General features: G+C 47.7%; 1 protein-coding gene across 1 annotated transcript in view; it reads right to left on the bottom strand.

The window, feature by feature from the left end:
* The window catches only part of LOC139692743 (max dimerization protein 3-like), a 121,858-nt gene that overhangs the window by 24,596 nt on the left and 83,769 nt on the right, over positions 1 to 13,493 (bottom strand). Inside the window, exon 4 of the mRNA XM_071590989.1 lies at positions 3,557 to 3,671. Coding sequence (XP_071447090.1) covers positions 3,557 to 3,671 — 115 coding nt within the window. The remainder of the gene's footprint in view (positions 1 to 3,556; positions 3,672 to 13,493) is intronic.

Genomic DNA, 13,493 nt, shown 5'->3' with positions numbered 1-13,493 from the left:
ATTAATACGAAGGACTAATTACCACATTTCATCTTTAAACTCACCATTTTATCTCAAAATTTATCGCGGATTTCCCCCAATAAAAACAAGTCGAATAAAATGGGATACTCAATTTTCGTGGGACTGTGCGCGCGAGAGAAAGCGAAAAGACAGAGACTCTGGAATACAATGGAAAAAATAGAATTTACCTAAAGGTACAATATTCACCCACCCAGCCCTCTGAAGAGCGAACGAATCTCGCCCAGGGATTAAACGAGGATGGATGACATTCCAATTCCACCCCACCGATATATTTTCCGTGGCCATCCGGGGTCGGATAAGAGAGCATTTTCAATCAGATTCGTTGCCAACAAGAGAGGAAATCACAAAGTAGGTACTACCTGGCGTATTAACACATTTGGGATGTCTCCAGCTTACCCGGAGAATTTAAAATAAATCCTCACCAATGTCCTGAATTTCTTAAGCACAAAATTGCGCTAATAGAAAAATGATAGGAAGTCGATGGACGGAGGATGCTGCAGCAGAAAACGGGTACTAATAATTATATTGCAGACAGATCACATATCAGACATAGATATGGCTTCAAGGAAAGAGTTCATAAAATTCGAGGGTGGTTAGAAAATTACAAGTAAAAATGAATAGCACTCGATTTTTTCAGGATTAATAGACTAACTAATATTTTTTTCTAAAACCGGGACAATATCTAGAGTTTTCTCAAAACCGAAAATAATTGAGTCTTATCTACGCGATTGTGGATAGACTCAAGTATGTCCAGCAAAGTACTTTCGTATGATAGAAAGACGATTAGTGATGGAGTCGTTAAGAAAAATCAATAACTGTTTAATCGTGCATGTAAATTACTCTTGACTGAACGTAACTTAACATCAAAACGCTCATTGTATGAACTTTCTCTCACGTTATTTTGTATTTTTAATCGTGTCAAAAACATCAATATAGAGTCAAAAAATATCTTCACACAGTAAATCTTTCACAGTGACATCAACATTTATTTGATCAATTTATCCTCCACAGTAAAATCAGCCATTTCACCTTCCTTCAGACCATGTAAAATTCATTATAGAAAATATCCGTTGAAAACGGGTGCTGATGTGTCCGACAGGCCGAACACGTATTTCATCATTTGGACGAGATTTCGCAATGAAATGTTCTCTTTTTTCAAATGACTGGATTCATGTCTGCATTTCTCTTCGCAGCTCGTACTTTTCAAATGACATATTTTTCAGACAAAAAAATTATGCAATCACACGACTTCATCGAAGTGTTCATCCAAGTCTATTTCATTACTCGCAGCAGCTTCATTAAATTCTGCACCTCATGCGAGATCATTTTAATCCACTTTCGCCATCCAAAATGAAAAAAATCCACTCCGCCAGAACTGTTTTCCATAGGTCAATGTAAGAAAAAAATTTCTTCTTTATAAACTATTGAAAATTCTTTGTCACGTCATAGATCGGCAGTTTTAAGAAATGAAATTATTTTTGATATCCGAACACCTTAAGTGAGCCGCCGAAAATCCTAATGAACACTCACTGGTCAAATTTCTCGTCGTCCATACGACCACAAACGCTTTTCTGAAGCGAATGTTGCCACGGCACCGAGACATCAACATGCCAACAGGGAATCAACTCACGTTTGTGGGACACGCACCGCCGGCGAGCAGCGGTGGCCAGAGGAGGAGCGGTGCGCGAAGAGCGGGGTCAACTGCGGGGAAGAGGGCGCGAAGGGCAAGGCCGCGCGCCGGAATCGATATTTCCCGCCGTGACTGCTGGCCCAATGACATGGCACGAGTCACTTGTGGATACGTACGATGTGCCGGAGGGGGAGGAATCGGAGGGGGGGAGGGTTGACCGTCGGAACATCCAAGACGGCAATTATTAATTCATGCCCTCTGGCCTCCCGCCCCTTGTGCTCAGCTAAGCGGCTCAGTCAACAGCCAGGAGGGCTCGGCGCTGAGTGACATCCGCCGAGCTCAAGAAGGATGGAGAAGGTGAAATGAGGAAAACAAACGAGGAAGGGCCAGGCATGTTGAAAGGGGAGTGGAGAGGGTTGATGGGAGGAGGAATCCTCCAAGGAGACAAGAAAGATGGCTGCAGAGCATGTTGGTCGGTTTTGAATGGACATACATAAGCTAGAAAATGGCACAGCGACAATTCCCTTTCCTCCGCTAACAAAACACAACTCGACATCCAACACTACAATGAGTTCCTCTTCATTGCCGCAAACGGCCCTCCTTCACTCCGCCCAACATGCCTCAGCCTATTCCAGGCGGGGGAATCCGCGCAAACAATCGAAGACAAGTCAGGAAAATTGTTGATCGAACATGGGCGCATGCTATGGGGATGGAAGGAGTAAATACGCACAGGAGCTATACGGAGAAGACGATAGGCCATCATGCTTTGACATACAAAGACAACATGACGTAGCCATACTTGAATGCGAGGACTGCAGAACAATGCGATTTATTTCGCACGCAGTTAAAGAGGTTCTCGGGATCACCGACAAGGGAATGGAGAGCAGGGCAAATGATTACTTGGACGATGATAAGTTTTGGTAACTTAATTGAATTTACATAACATATTGAAATGAAATGATTCACTTCGTAATTCCACCTACTTTCTTTAAAAACGCGAGCCAGGTTTCGACGCTGATTCCATTTCATTTAAATATCTTTGGTAGATTTCAAGCAAGCGTTCGATAGACACTCTAGCGGTGGCTTGCAGTGTACTAAACATTAAACAAATTTAATATAAATTGGGTAAAATTAATGAATTTACCACTGAGAACAGGAGTAGATTGGAGGGATAAGGAGACTCATCCGCAATCTGTACATATTAGACGAAGGGTTGAGCCAAGTTACTTGGGCTGAGAAAGTGGGAAAGTAAGTGCGTGACCTTCCAGGGAGTGACCATCTAGGGTGCTGCAATTGGCGTTTCCGGGCGGGAATTCCTTCCCACCGTTCTCGGCAATTTTTTTCGCTTTCCCATTCCCGAATTCCGAGAAAAGTTGGTCGGGAAATCGGAAAATTTACAGCAAGAAATAACCAGGGTGAAAAAAGGGAACTAGAAGTTATTTTGTGAAAACACGCTGGAACGCACTGGAGGGAATGATAAGAGAGATTTTTTAAAGATCATAAATCCGATAAAGACTTTCACGAGAGTTGAAACTCGATCGCTTATGGAAAGAAGAATATTATTAAATATTGTGAGGTATGTTGAATTGTTTATAACCTGTAAGATTAGCAGCTGAAGCCTTAAGCGACAGAGACGCTAATATTCTCACAAGCGATGGAATTTTTAAGTCCCTGTTCAGTAATTTAGAATAAGCCGAATACTTTTAAAGGAAAGAAAATTTGAATCGGTTAAACGAAAAAATAGAGATATTGTGTTTCTCGCAAAGTACTTGAGCTACGTAAGTCCTCTATGTGAGATGGAGGACTAACACCGCGACACGCACGACGGAGCGAGTGGGGATACATCCGTTTTGGGGGTAAAGGGGAGGTGTACGGGGGGGGGGTGGCCGCCACCCTCTCTCTCACCTTGATGAACCTCTTGGCTTTGGTGAGCAGGCCGAGGGTGGTGTGCCTCGACGCCTCCGGACCCAGCGGCACCATCTCCTTGAGCTTCTCGAGGCAGTTGCGGAGGTGTGCGCGCCTGGGAAGGAGAGAGAGACAAGAATTAGTACAGAACAGGAAGAAGGGGGGGAAGCGAGTGCGGAGAGACCCCGGCCTCGCCGACGACCGTAGCCGCCGGGGGGGGGGGGGGTGCGGTTGCAGGGTCCCCGCTCCCCAAAATTAATTTTTCCCGGGTGAATATTATGGTTAAAGACAATTTATGGAAATGGAAATTAAACATCCCACTCCTTAAAATTATCACATGCACAATAGCTAGAGTACCACAGGTACTATCATTTATTTCCGTCTCACTGTGAACATCGTATCGGTTTTACGCGGAAAATATTTTCGTGAATTCAGGTGAAACAAACCTGTTTCACGATAGAAGCAGTGCGTCGAAGTCACAGGGGGAGGAAACCCTCGTGTATTTGGCGGCGACCGCCGATCTTTATGGAGAAATTGTTCGCGTGAACGTCTCTTCAACGGAATTTGTACCGAAAGAAGAGGATAGCTTCACTTCCGCCTTTTAGGGTAATAATTGAAACGCATCGAATTTAAGAGATAAAGCTCGGGAATTACAACCAGAGACTTCACAAATAAAAGCTGCTTCGCCTGGAAAATGATAAAGATAGGAGGCTATGTTTAACAATAAAAGTCATATTATTTAAAATAATTCAAACACTTTGTTGATTCCACATAAAAAAATCTTTATCACACAACCCAGGTTTCGTTTAATGTGCAACATTCTCAGGTGATTTACAGACCATTATCATTAATTATTATCTTAGGACAAAGCCCTGGGTATAATGCAAAACCCAATTTATTTTGTGTGCTTTCAAGATAAAAATAATACGACCATGCCTTAAAGCAATGCCTCCCGAGGTAAACAAAATGTGGACAGATAGGAAAACCAGTCGGCAATAATTCGATAGCCCTCGATATTATGTGAATAACAAAAACGTTGGTAGGTGTAAAACCGCTCCGCGCCAGAAAGATATAGTGAAAAGAAAGACGAGTTATATATGATGACGCATCCACGACGAGACTCCCCTCCGCCGACTACTCCAGGCAACGTCACACGAGAACTAGACGAGACAGCGAACACAATTCAATTTTTTCCAATTCGGCCCTATTCACAAGGAACCAGGCAAATCCATCACCTCTTTTACAATGAATCGATGGCTCTCTTTATTGTAAATTTTACAATTTGGACTACCTTTATATTTGACTCCCACTAACCTTATTACATTTTTAATACAAAAATGGTTACAACTTACAGACAATTACATTTCAATGACTCTTTTTTTCTTTCTCCACTTCTTTTCTCGCGATCTTCTTGCTTGTTTTACGAATATGTTTCGTTCTTGCTTCGAAATGGCATCTTCTCCTCCTCTTCCTTCGTCTCCAGTTCTTATTCCTCTTCTTGGTTTGCTTCACCTCTTGTTTCCAAATTTCGTTAATGTATCCGTGATTCACACCTCGTTTAAGCGTCGTCCAATAGTTTTGATGTGCACATGGTTCCCCATAATTTTTCCCCAATCTTTTCTTTCTTCGCCGTAGAGTGGAGAGCAATAGAAGAAGTCTGTGGATCGCCGTGTCCTCCTCCGTGGCGCACTCCCACACACTCTCTGTTTCTTTCCCCAATGTCTTTAGGTAGGCCCTCAAGTGCCCTGTACATATTTGCGTGCGGTCAAATCGAGTGTCCATTCTTACCTTGATGTTCGGGGAATAATTTTCTCATGGTGCTGTTACCTTTTTCTGTTCTTTTTCCCATTCTCTTTCCCAATCTTCCAAAAATCTCTTTCTTATTAATATCTTATTTTGGCTCCACCTTTTCAATGGATTTAACGTAATATCCCCTTGAGAGACTCCTTCCATTTCTTTCAATTGTGTTTTTATTATTCTTTCTTCCAGAGAGTATGATGTCGGTTGGATCACGGTTATTACTGCGAGCGCGTCGTTACAAACCGCATTGTAACTTCCGGCTACGGCAAGGAAGCAGGATCGTTGCGAGGTACGTAACATTTACATTTCAAACCGAAGCCTGTCCCGCGAACAAATAATACGCGGAGAAGGGCACCAACTGCGATTTGCAGACGGGGACTGGGTGACGGTGATAATGGCCTGCACGGAGACTGGGGGGGGGGGGGAGATAAAAAACTGCATCTTCGAGATGAAGAGGGATAAAACCGAGATATTGGCGGGCATTCACGCGGACAATTACGGCCAGCGAGAGGGATCACTAGAATGTGAAGACGAAGAGAGAATAGAAATAGCGAATAAGGCGCTCTATATCGGAAGGAACAACTACTCACAGTATAACATAAAAACAACGACTTTCCCGAAAACTGTCAGTTACATTCGATCAGCTATTGTTGAATGAATTGCGGAACAAAAAATGTAAACACAATTCAAGGCTCCCAAACTAACTTTCCGCACTTCGAGTTAACAGCAGAATAACAGCCGAGGTCGAAGCATTCGAATCCAACGATTTGAAAAATCGGACACGCATGCAATACCCACGAAACCGATGCCCTCCCGAAGTGTGCACCGGGGCCCATTGGGATACGAACAATTAAGTGGGGCCAGACGAAATTCGGAATGATTTGAAATTATTAAATAGTTTTATGATACCACTCCTTCCAATAAGTGTTCGTTATATGATCCATTCATCAAAAGAAACTGATACATACAAGAGCAAATGAGAAATACTATTCGTACTTGGTCGTTTTAGTATGCGGGACAGATTCTTGGGATAATGTAATTTTAGGGTGATGCAGTCGGATTTGAACTGAGGGACATAACAACTAGTCTCCGCCTTCTCCGGACATTCCCTTCGGAAGTCAATTATACACCAGTCAATTTCTGGATGCAAGACGACATTCAAACTTTGAATGGAAAATTTAAGTCTCGCGCTCGGGCGAAAGACCACAAGAAGGAAGAGACTCGTTCGTAAGAACGACCACGAACGAACGGAACGGACAGGGGGGGCTCTCTCGGCTCATCGCGGAAAGAGCCGTTCTCACGAACGATTCTCTTCCTTCTTCTGGTCTTTCGCCCAAGCGGCCGGCGTGGGCGTGGCAGAATGAGGCGGGCTGCTTTTCTTCCACCACGCCCTCGCAGGTGAATGACGTAAAACCCACGCGAGCAGAAAATTGCGGAGCACACAATGCATTCAAACATTTCGGGGATATATGCAAAAAACGGCCCTGACAGACTTATTTTTGGAGCTGATGGCGAGGGACGGACGGTTAGAAGGGAAGAGGGGACGAGTCTTCGAGGAAGCAATCGCGGAGTTCTGGGGGAGAAAGCGTTAATCATTATTCATAATCACTTGGTCTCAAAACCATAAAGAGGCGCAGGTACGCATTGAAAACGCCCGGGAACTCAGAAAATGATTTGGTTCGACTATATTATGGTCGGGCACCGACTTGGGAGCAGCGTGATCAATTGGCACAGGTGAGTGGATCACAGTTCGGTAACCATGAAGTGCAGCGCTCGATTAAAACATTCAACCGGGAAGACGGTCGAGGGAATGGAATTGAAGAGCAATCAACAAAGTGTACTCATTGTCTCTGACTGGAATGAGTTATTGGAACGGTGCGGAGCTACTGAAGAAGGCACCTCGCAGGCCAGGCTACATTCAAGTGGTAGGTTGGTTGGTTGGTCGGTCGTGGGTGCGGGTGCCTTGGTGCGAATCATTCCACCCGCGAGTGGGACGTGGAAAGACGACGATGCGCATTTGTTCCCCCCTGTGGATTTCGTCGTGGACCCAAGAGAGTAGGGAAGATTGGCGTGCAATGGTGAAGGTACTTGCAGCCGATCATGGTGCATAGGTGGGCCACTTGGTGCCACATGCGGAGTACTAGGCCGATGGATCAAGGGTGTCGTGGGCGCCCAATAGTGGGCACAGAGAGCGTTGGTGGGCGAGTGGCGCTACGTGCGGCCAGTCCGTTTCTCCCCAAGTCATATCGCACGCTGATATCGAGACACACTGACCTCGATCCTTGGCGTCGCGAGAGACCGCATTGACCTGAGCCGACGTGGGCCAGCGAGGACTCCTCCCTCACACCTAGGCGTACACCCGCACGCCCCGCGCTCTGAACCTTCACCCCGAGATGATTCAATTCGCCCACGTTAAGCGATGCGAAGTGACCGACCTACACGTTGGCAGGAAATCGACGGCGCTGATGCTCGCCATGAGTTAGTTCCTCAGCTCCCCACGACCATGGCTGCACATTAACCCGGCTTCGGTCGAGGAGCGTCGTCCTCAGTCGCCCGCACTGTCTTTTTTCGCACAGGTGGCACATTCATTCACATTGGGGCTCTTTCGCACGGTGAAATATTGCGCGAGTGCGCCATGATTTTTGAGGACGAGGACTAGTTTATGAGCTCGTGGATTTAAAGAGTAAATAATGAGGGTCAAAAGATGGTTCCCTGTGGTACTCCCCTTTTCGGTGTCCGCCACCGATCGTCCAGTTTGAGTTCTCAACCGTACCTTTCGGTCATCGCGGTCACCTGGAGGCATCGCGGCCGTAGCCCAGATTGACAGAGCGGAGGACAAAATGGCATGGCGCAATGAGTCAACAAGTTTTCAGAGATCCGACGATGGAAGAATTGTGCCGTCTATCGCCGAGATCCACCCGGGTGCCATTTGGGTGCGAGATGGTGCGGGTGCTAACGTACTGGCTTCCCAGCCGGAGGGCGCGGGTTCAAATCCCGGCGGTGTTGAATACTATATTTTTCAGAGGTATCTCGATCCCTACTTGAGGTGCTTGTGGAGGGCACTTTGAGTGAGTACGCCGTCCGTCGGATGGGACGTTAAGCGGCGGACCCCTTGGCGCCTTTCGTTTAGAGTAGGCTAATGCCGACGCCGGGTTTCTCTCCACCCTTCATCCTTTCCTGTCCATCCCCTATGGCGCAAATGACCTCAGTTGTCGGTCGCCTCCCCTAAATACTACTACTCGAGTGTATTTCCTCCCACGCCCACCGAGTGCGCGAAGCGAGTGCGCATTCCCACCCTCGCCCTCTCGAGACACACTGGGACACCCCGGCCCCGCGAGGAAAGGGTGACGAGAAGGGGAAATGTAAACGGGCATCGCGCGGGAGCAGGCCGAGGTGACTGACGGACGGCGAGGGGGAGGGATGACTGGGGGTGGAGGGGTCATCGGAGGGCCGAGTTGAGCGCAGTCAAACTGATTCATGACCAACTACTGTCGGTGAAGACTGGGGGAAGGGTGGAAGACGATACATCGCGGAGGGGGGGCGGCACGATCCGGCGCGCTAAACGACAAGATTTCCACGATTCGGGACACACGAATTTCCCTCACCTCGCCAGAAATTACGGGTAAAATCCAAAGAACGATAATCGAGGAATCCGTAAGATATCTCACATAAGACAGGCCTGCCATACATACACAATGCCGCGGGGATGAACGGCGACAGACACATTATGTGGGTGATCACATCGTATCACCCACATAAGAAGCATGCGAAAACAAATGTTCGCGCGCCCATGATTTTGTTTCTATAGTTTTTTTAATACCCCGTTAGCCACCGCTAGGGTGTTTGGCAGGGGGTGAATACCCACCAGATTAATTTGGACCCGAATATCCCCCCCACCCCCCAGCGCGGTCTTCACATTAAGTGCATGCATGGAAAAGACTGATCATTTGGAATCCTCAACTACAGAAAGGTACCCGGATATTCCATGAAGTTCTTGATCCGAAAATCTCCACATTTTTAAAGAGCACGTTTCCTTGAACAAAGGCAGGACTCCATTATGATTTCCCTCGCTTGTTCCCGTTTCCTTCGGGGATGCAAAATGTCTGGAGCCCTTGCCGTCAAAGGCGGAGCCTCGGGTGCGGTTCTCATCCGCATTCGATTGAGGAGGAAGGATTCACGTGACGACTACACGAATAAAACATACACCCGCTATTACGACGCATCGACGGAGAGACATGAGATATCCCTCCCCCCATATCTCGCGCGCGGGAAACAAAAGAGGGAATCGCGATCGGAGAGTCCGTCACTCCGCCGCCGGCGGTTCGCCTGCGAGCAATGGCGAGGGCAACCGTGGCATGCCGTGCGGCACGTGTTCCGGTATGCGCAAGTACACGTCCAAATTCCGAGGGCAACGGGGGGGGGGCGCACCCCCGGCGGAAGACGACCTCGGATGGAAGCGATGATGCGGGAGGGCGTGTAACACTCACCTCTGCTTCGCCAAATCCACTTGATTTCAACATTATTAATTCGTCGCTTCCGTTTGGATTACTAATGGTTCTATTGCAAAATGAGAGCCAAGGCTAGGGTTGGTTACTGAAATATTCTTCCTTAACACAGTCCCAAATTTTATTTAATTATTTATCTATGCACACTGCAAGCCACCGCTAGGGTTTGCGGCAGGGGGTGAATACATACCCGACTAATTTGACCGAATATGACCCGCGGTCAGACAATGTTATTCTAATCCCTTATCGTTTGTGGAATAAATGACATCTTAAATCCAGCTCTTCTACACTTGATCTCTCGAATTTTACTGGCATGATCTCGCCTACCGTATTACGATGGTGGTAATAATACATTTTCAACATCATTGCTAAAGAGATATCCTTCCAATTTATGCAGGCGCTTCAATCTGTAATTTAACCTTTGCTCCCTGAGTGATTCCCAGCCTAGCTGCTCTTAATATTTTGAATACGCAACTAAATTTATCATAACAACGTTTTACAAATCTAGCTCCTCTACGCTGCACGCGATCCAATTCGGCAATCAATTCAACTTCGTAGAGGATCCCATTTACGAGTGTACTCGTTTATCCTCTCGTACTTGGAGCAGATTCTAAATGAGGCCTAACGAACGACAGGCAACATTTCTCTTCGACCTTTTCATCACAATTACCCAGTGCTCTTCTAATAAATCCTAATGTTTTGAGAGCTTATCCACACATTCCCCGTATGTTATTCACCCAGGAGAGTTCGTGAGTGATGATAACGCCCAAGTATTTAATAAAGTTTGCACATTCCATTACGGTGTTCCCGGTGCAGTAAGCGTTCGGGAGGGAAAAAGCTCTTTTTCCAAAAATTCATCAACATACACTTTCCGTCTAGCCGGAAAATTAAAACGTTCAAATTCAACTGATCACGATGACGAGTATAAGCAGGACACCACTTACAGAATTAGCACCACGGAGAGAAATAAAGATGGAGAGGTCGAAGGAAAGGGTCCCGTCCAGCTGTTGGGCGGGACTCGCCCGCCGCGGTGCGGGGCACCCAACGAAAGGGACACGGAGCACTCGGGAGCGAACACTACGCCCTAGGTGTTCGAAATTCCCTACACAACAACGGCTCGAGACCCTTCTCCCCACCCGAGGCAAGGACTGGGATCCCAGCACAGCCCGCGACACACACACACGTGGGTCCCCGGCCGAGGTCCCCCCTCGACTCGCAATCCACAGAAGGAAACGCGAGGCCCTTGCGCGACTCGACAACTAATCGCGAAGCCAGCGGCCGACCGCCCTGCCAGTTATTCAGTACCGGTTCCTATTCGGCAGAACGCACGCAATCCCAAAAGATTCTACGGCATGTTCTAATGCGTATTTCCGTTAAACAAGGTTCCTCGCTACGGAGTAATGGCACGCAGAGCTAGTCTCTAACATTTCGTCGAATTAAGGGAAGTCTCAAATTTTCCATGGAAATCTCTTCTCAGCAAACCCCTCTCCCATAGGAAAACATAGCCGACAACCGAAATCCTCACAAGGCTTTCATAGAAGTGGATTATTTTACGACTTCTTCCAATATTTTACGTAGGTGACGGCACCAAAATGATCTTCAATCCCACAGGAGAGGACAGAACTAACGAAAAGTTTCTTGCTAAGCGGCCTACACTGGTATTTTTTAGCACGGACGCCTAAATTTCTGTTCCACATTTTACGTGTTATCCTTATGAATTTGTACTTTCAGAGCAATGTTTTCAATCTCATTTCGTGCACTGTATTTTTTAGCTGCTAAATGTATCAATTTTCAAGGAATCCCAACGGAATGCCTAATGGAACCTCGGTAGGAATTCTTTAAACGCTTAAACGAACCACTAATATCTGCAGGAACTAGGTAGATAATCCTTTAAAAAAGTGCTTTAATATTTTAAGGACTCTCTCACGAACTCCAAAAAAGGAATTCTTCACAGACATTTCTCTAAGGAATTTGCAACTAATGTTTGAGGCTGGGATGGGCAAAGCGACGGACGAGGCGCGTGGCAGAGTGCGCAGCGGACAAAATGACTGGAGGGACCCCGCCGCCGACCGGATCATCTCAATCAATGCGCAGCGGGTCGTGTCATCAACGCACCCGTGGGGTGAGGGGGGTCGGGAAGGCCTAGGGACGTCACCCAATCGACGGGGGCGAACGACGGGTGGTGATGTCGCGGCAGTGAACACATGTCATTACTTATCCGAGGAGATATTTCGGAGGGGTGAATTACACAGACGGACCTTGACTCAAGAATAACGGAAGCAACTTTACAATCGCGTAGTATTTTATTCCCTCCCGAATTTAAGAACGCGAACACAAATGGGGAAATCGCACGCGCACATTGGCGCATCACCGATGGTGCGTAGCTCCTGAGGTGATGTATGCGGGCACCCGCCCGCCGTCTCTCAACGGAGGCAGGCATCTAGGGGCTTACTATTTTGTAATTAAGGGCGTGGTATTCCAGCAGGCAGGGTCTACATAATGGCGCCTCCATTTCGCGACGAGGCGAAGCGATCGGCAGATCTCATAGCACACCGGGAGGGGGCAGGTCAGTTCACCAATCCCCTCCGTGCGCCCCTTACGTTTTCCCAGGGAAATCTGGAGGACTCGGAATACAGCAAAGGTCGGAAGAAGCCGGGAGGGCCGGAACCGGGAGTCGAATTCGTGACGCCCCGAATCCCACTCGGCCACCCACGACCCCTATTCCAAGTAATTTCTACGACACCCAATGCAATCCTTCGCCTCTTACCCCAGATATCGCAAGTTCGACCCCCGCCCGATTGAGTTTCCCTGCGCGGAAGCCTATAAGTGTAGGAGGTGTCACTCTCTGCCCATCTCGAATGCACACAACTACTAAGCAGCGGTCAAAATGCGAACGAAAATCATATAGTTAACACATTGGCACATGCATGTGTTGATCACGTCGTCGTATCGATGACGATTATCGATTCTCGATACATCGGTTCCGAAATATTTCGCGCATCGGTCTGGTTGAACGAATCTTTTGCCCCAGGTATCGAAATATTGGCTCGCCATGGGCCCAGCCATCCCCTGCACCGAAACGTTGCGCTCTCTCACCCTGCGAAGAGGGGTGGCGCAGGAAACAGCAGGCCTCCTCCCCACGACGAACACGCTTTCGCGTATAATTTTAGTCCCCCGCCTATTTCTGGAGTGGGGTGGGGAGGAAGGGATGGGGATTTGGCCGAAAAGTCGGGCGGGCGGGGGGCCCACTACACCTAGTCCCCCCCCCGCGGAATTGCCGGAATGCGGGACGGGGGGGTTAAATGGCAAGCAGCAACGCACGGTTCCGCGGTGGGTGCCTCCGCTGCGCCCCCCGGAGTCGAGGATATGGACTCCGGGGAGCGGAACTCCCCGGGGAGGAAAGGCGGAGACTCGCTGCCGCCCGGGCGGAGGCGACGACTGACTCACACCCCCTTCCTTCCCTCCCTCATCGTTTTCCACGCTCACTTTTTCACTCGGCAGGATCTCACAACACAGCATCCCTTCCCATTAATTTTTCCACCTTGGAAATTATCATTTTCATCTCTCAAGTGTAAAGTAGGGTTATTTCCGTAACCGTACACCCCAAATACCTTAAAATATTTACTTCTACT

This window comes from Hetaerina americana, unplaced genomic scaffold (genome assembly GCF_022747635.1).
Source record: "Hetaerina americana unplaced genomic scaffold, ioHetAmer1.1.p SCAF_40, whole genome shotgun sequence".
Classification (NCBI taxonomy): Eukaryota; Metazoa; Arthropoda; class Insecta; order Odonata; family Calopterygidae; genus Hetaerina; species Hetaerina americana.
The sequence above is the reverse complement of the archived record's forward strand: the minus strand, read 5'-3'. Positions and strand labels throughout refer to the sequence as shown.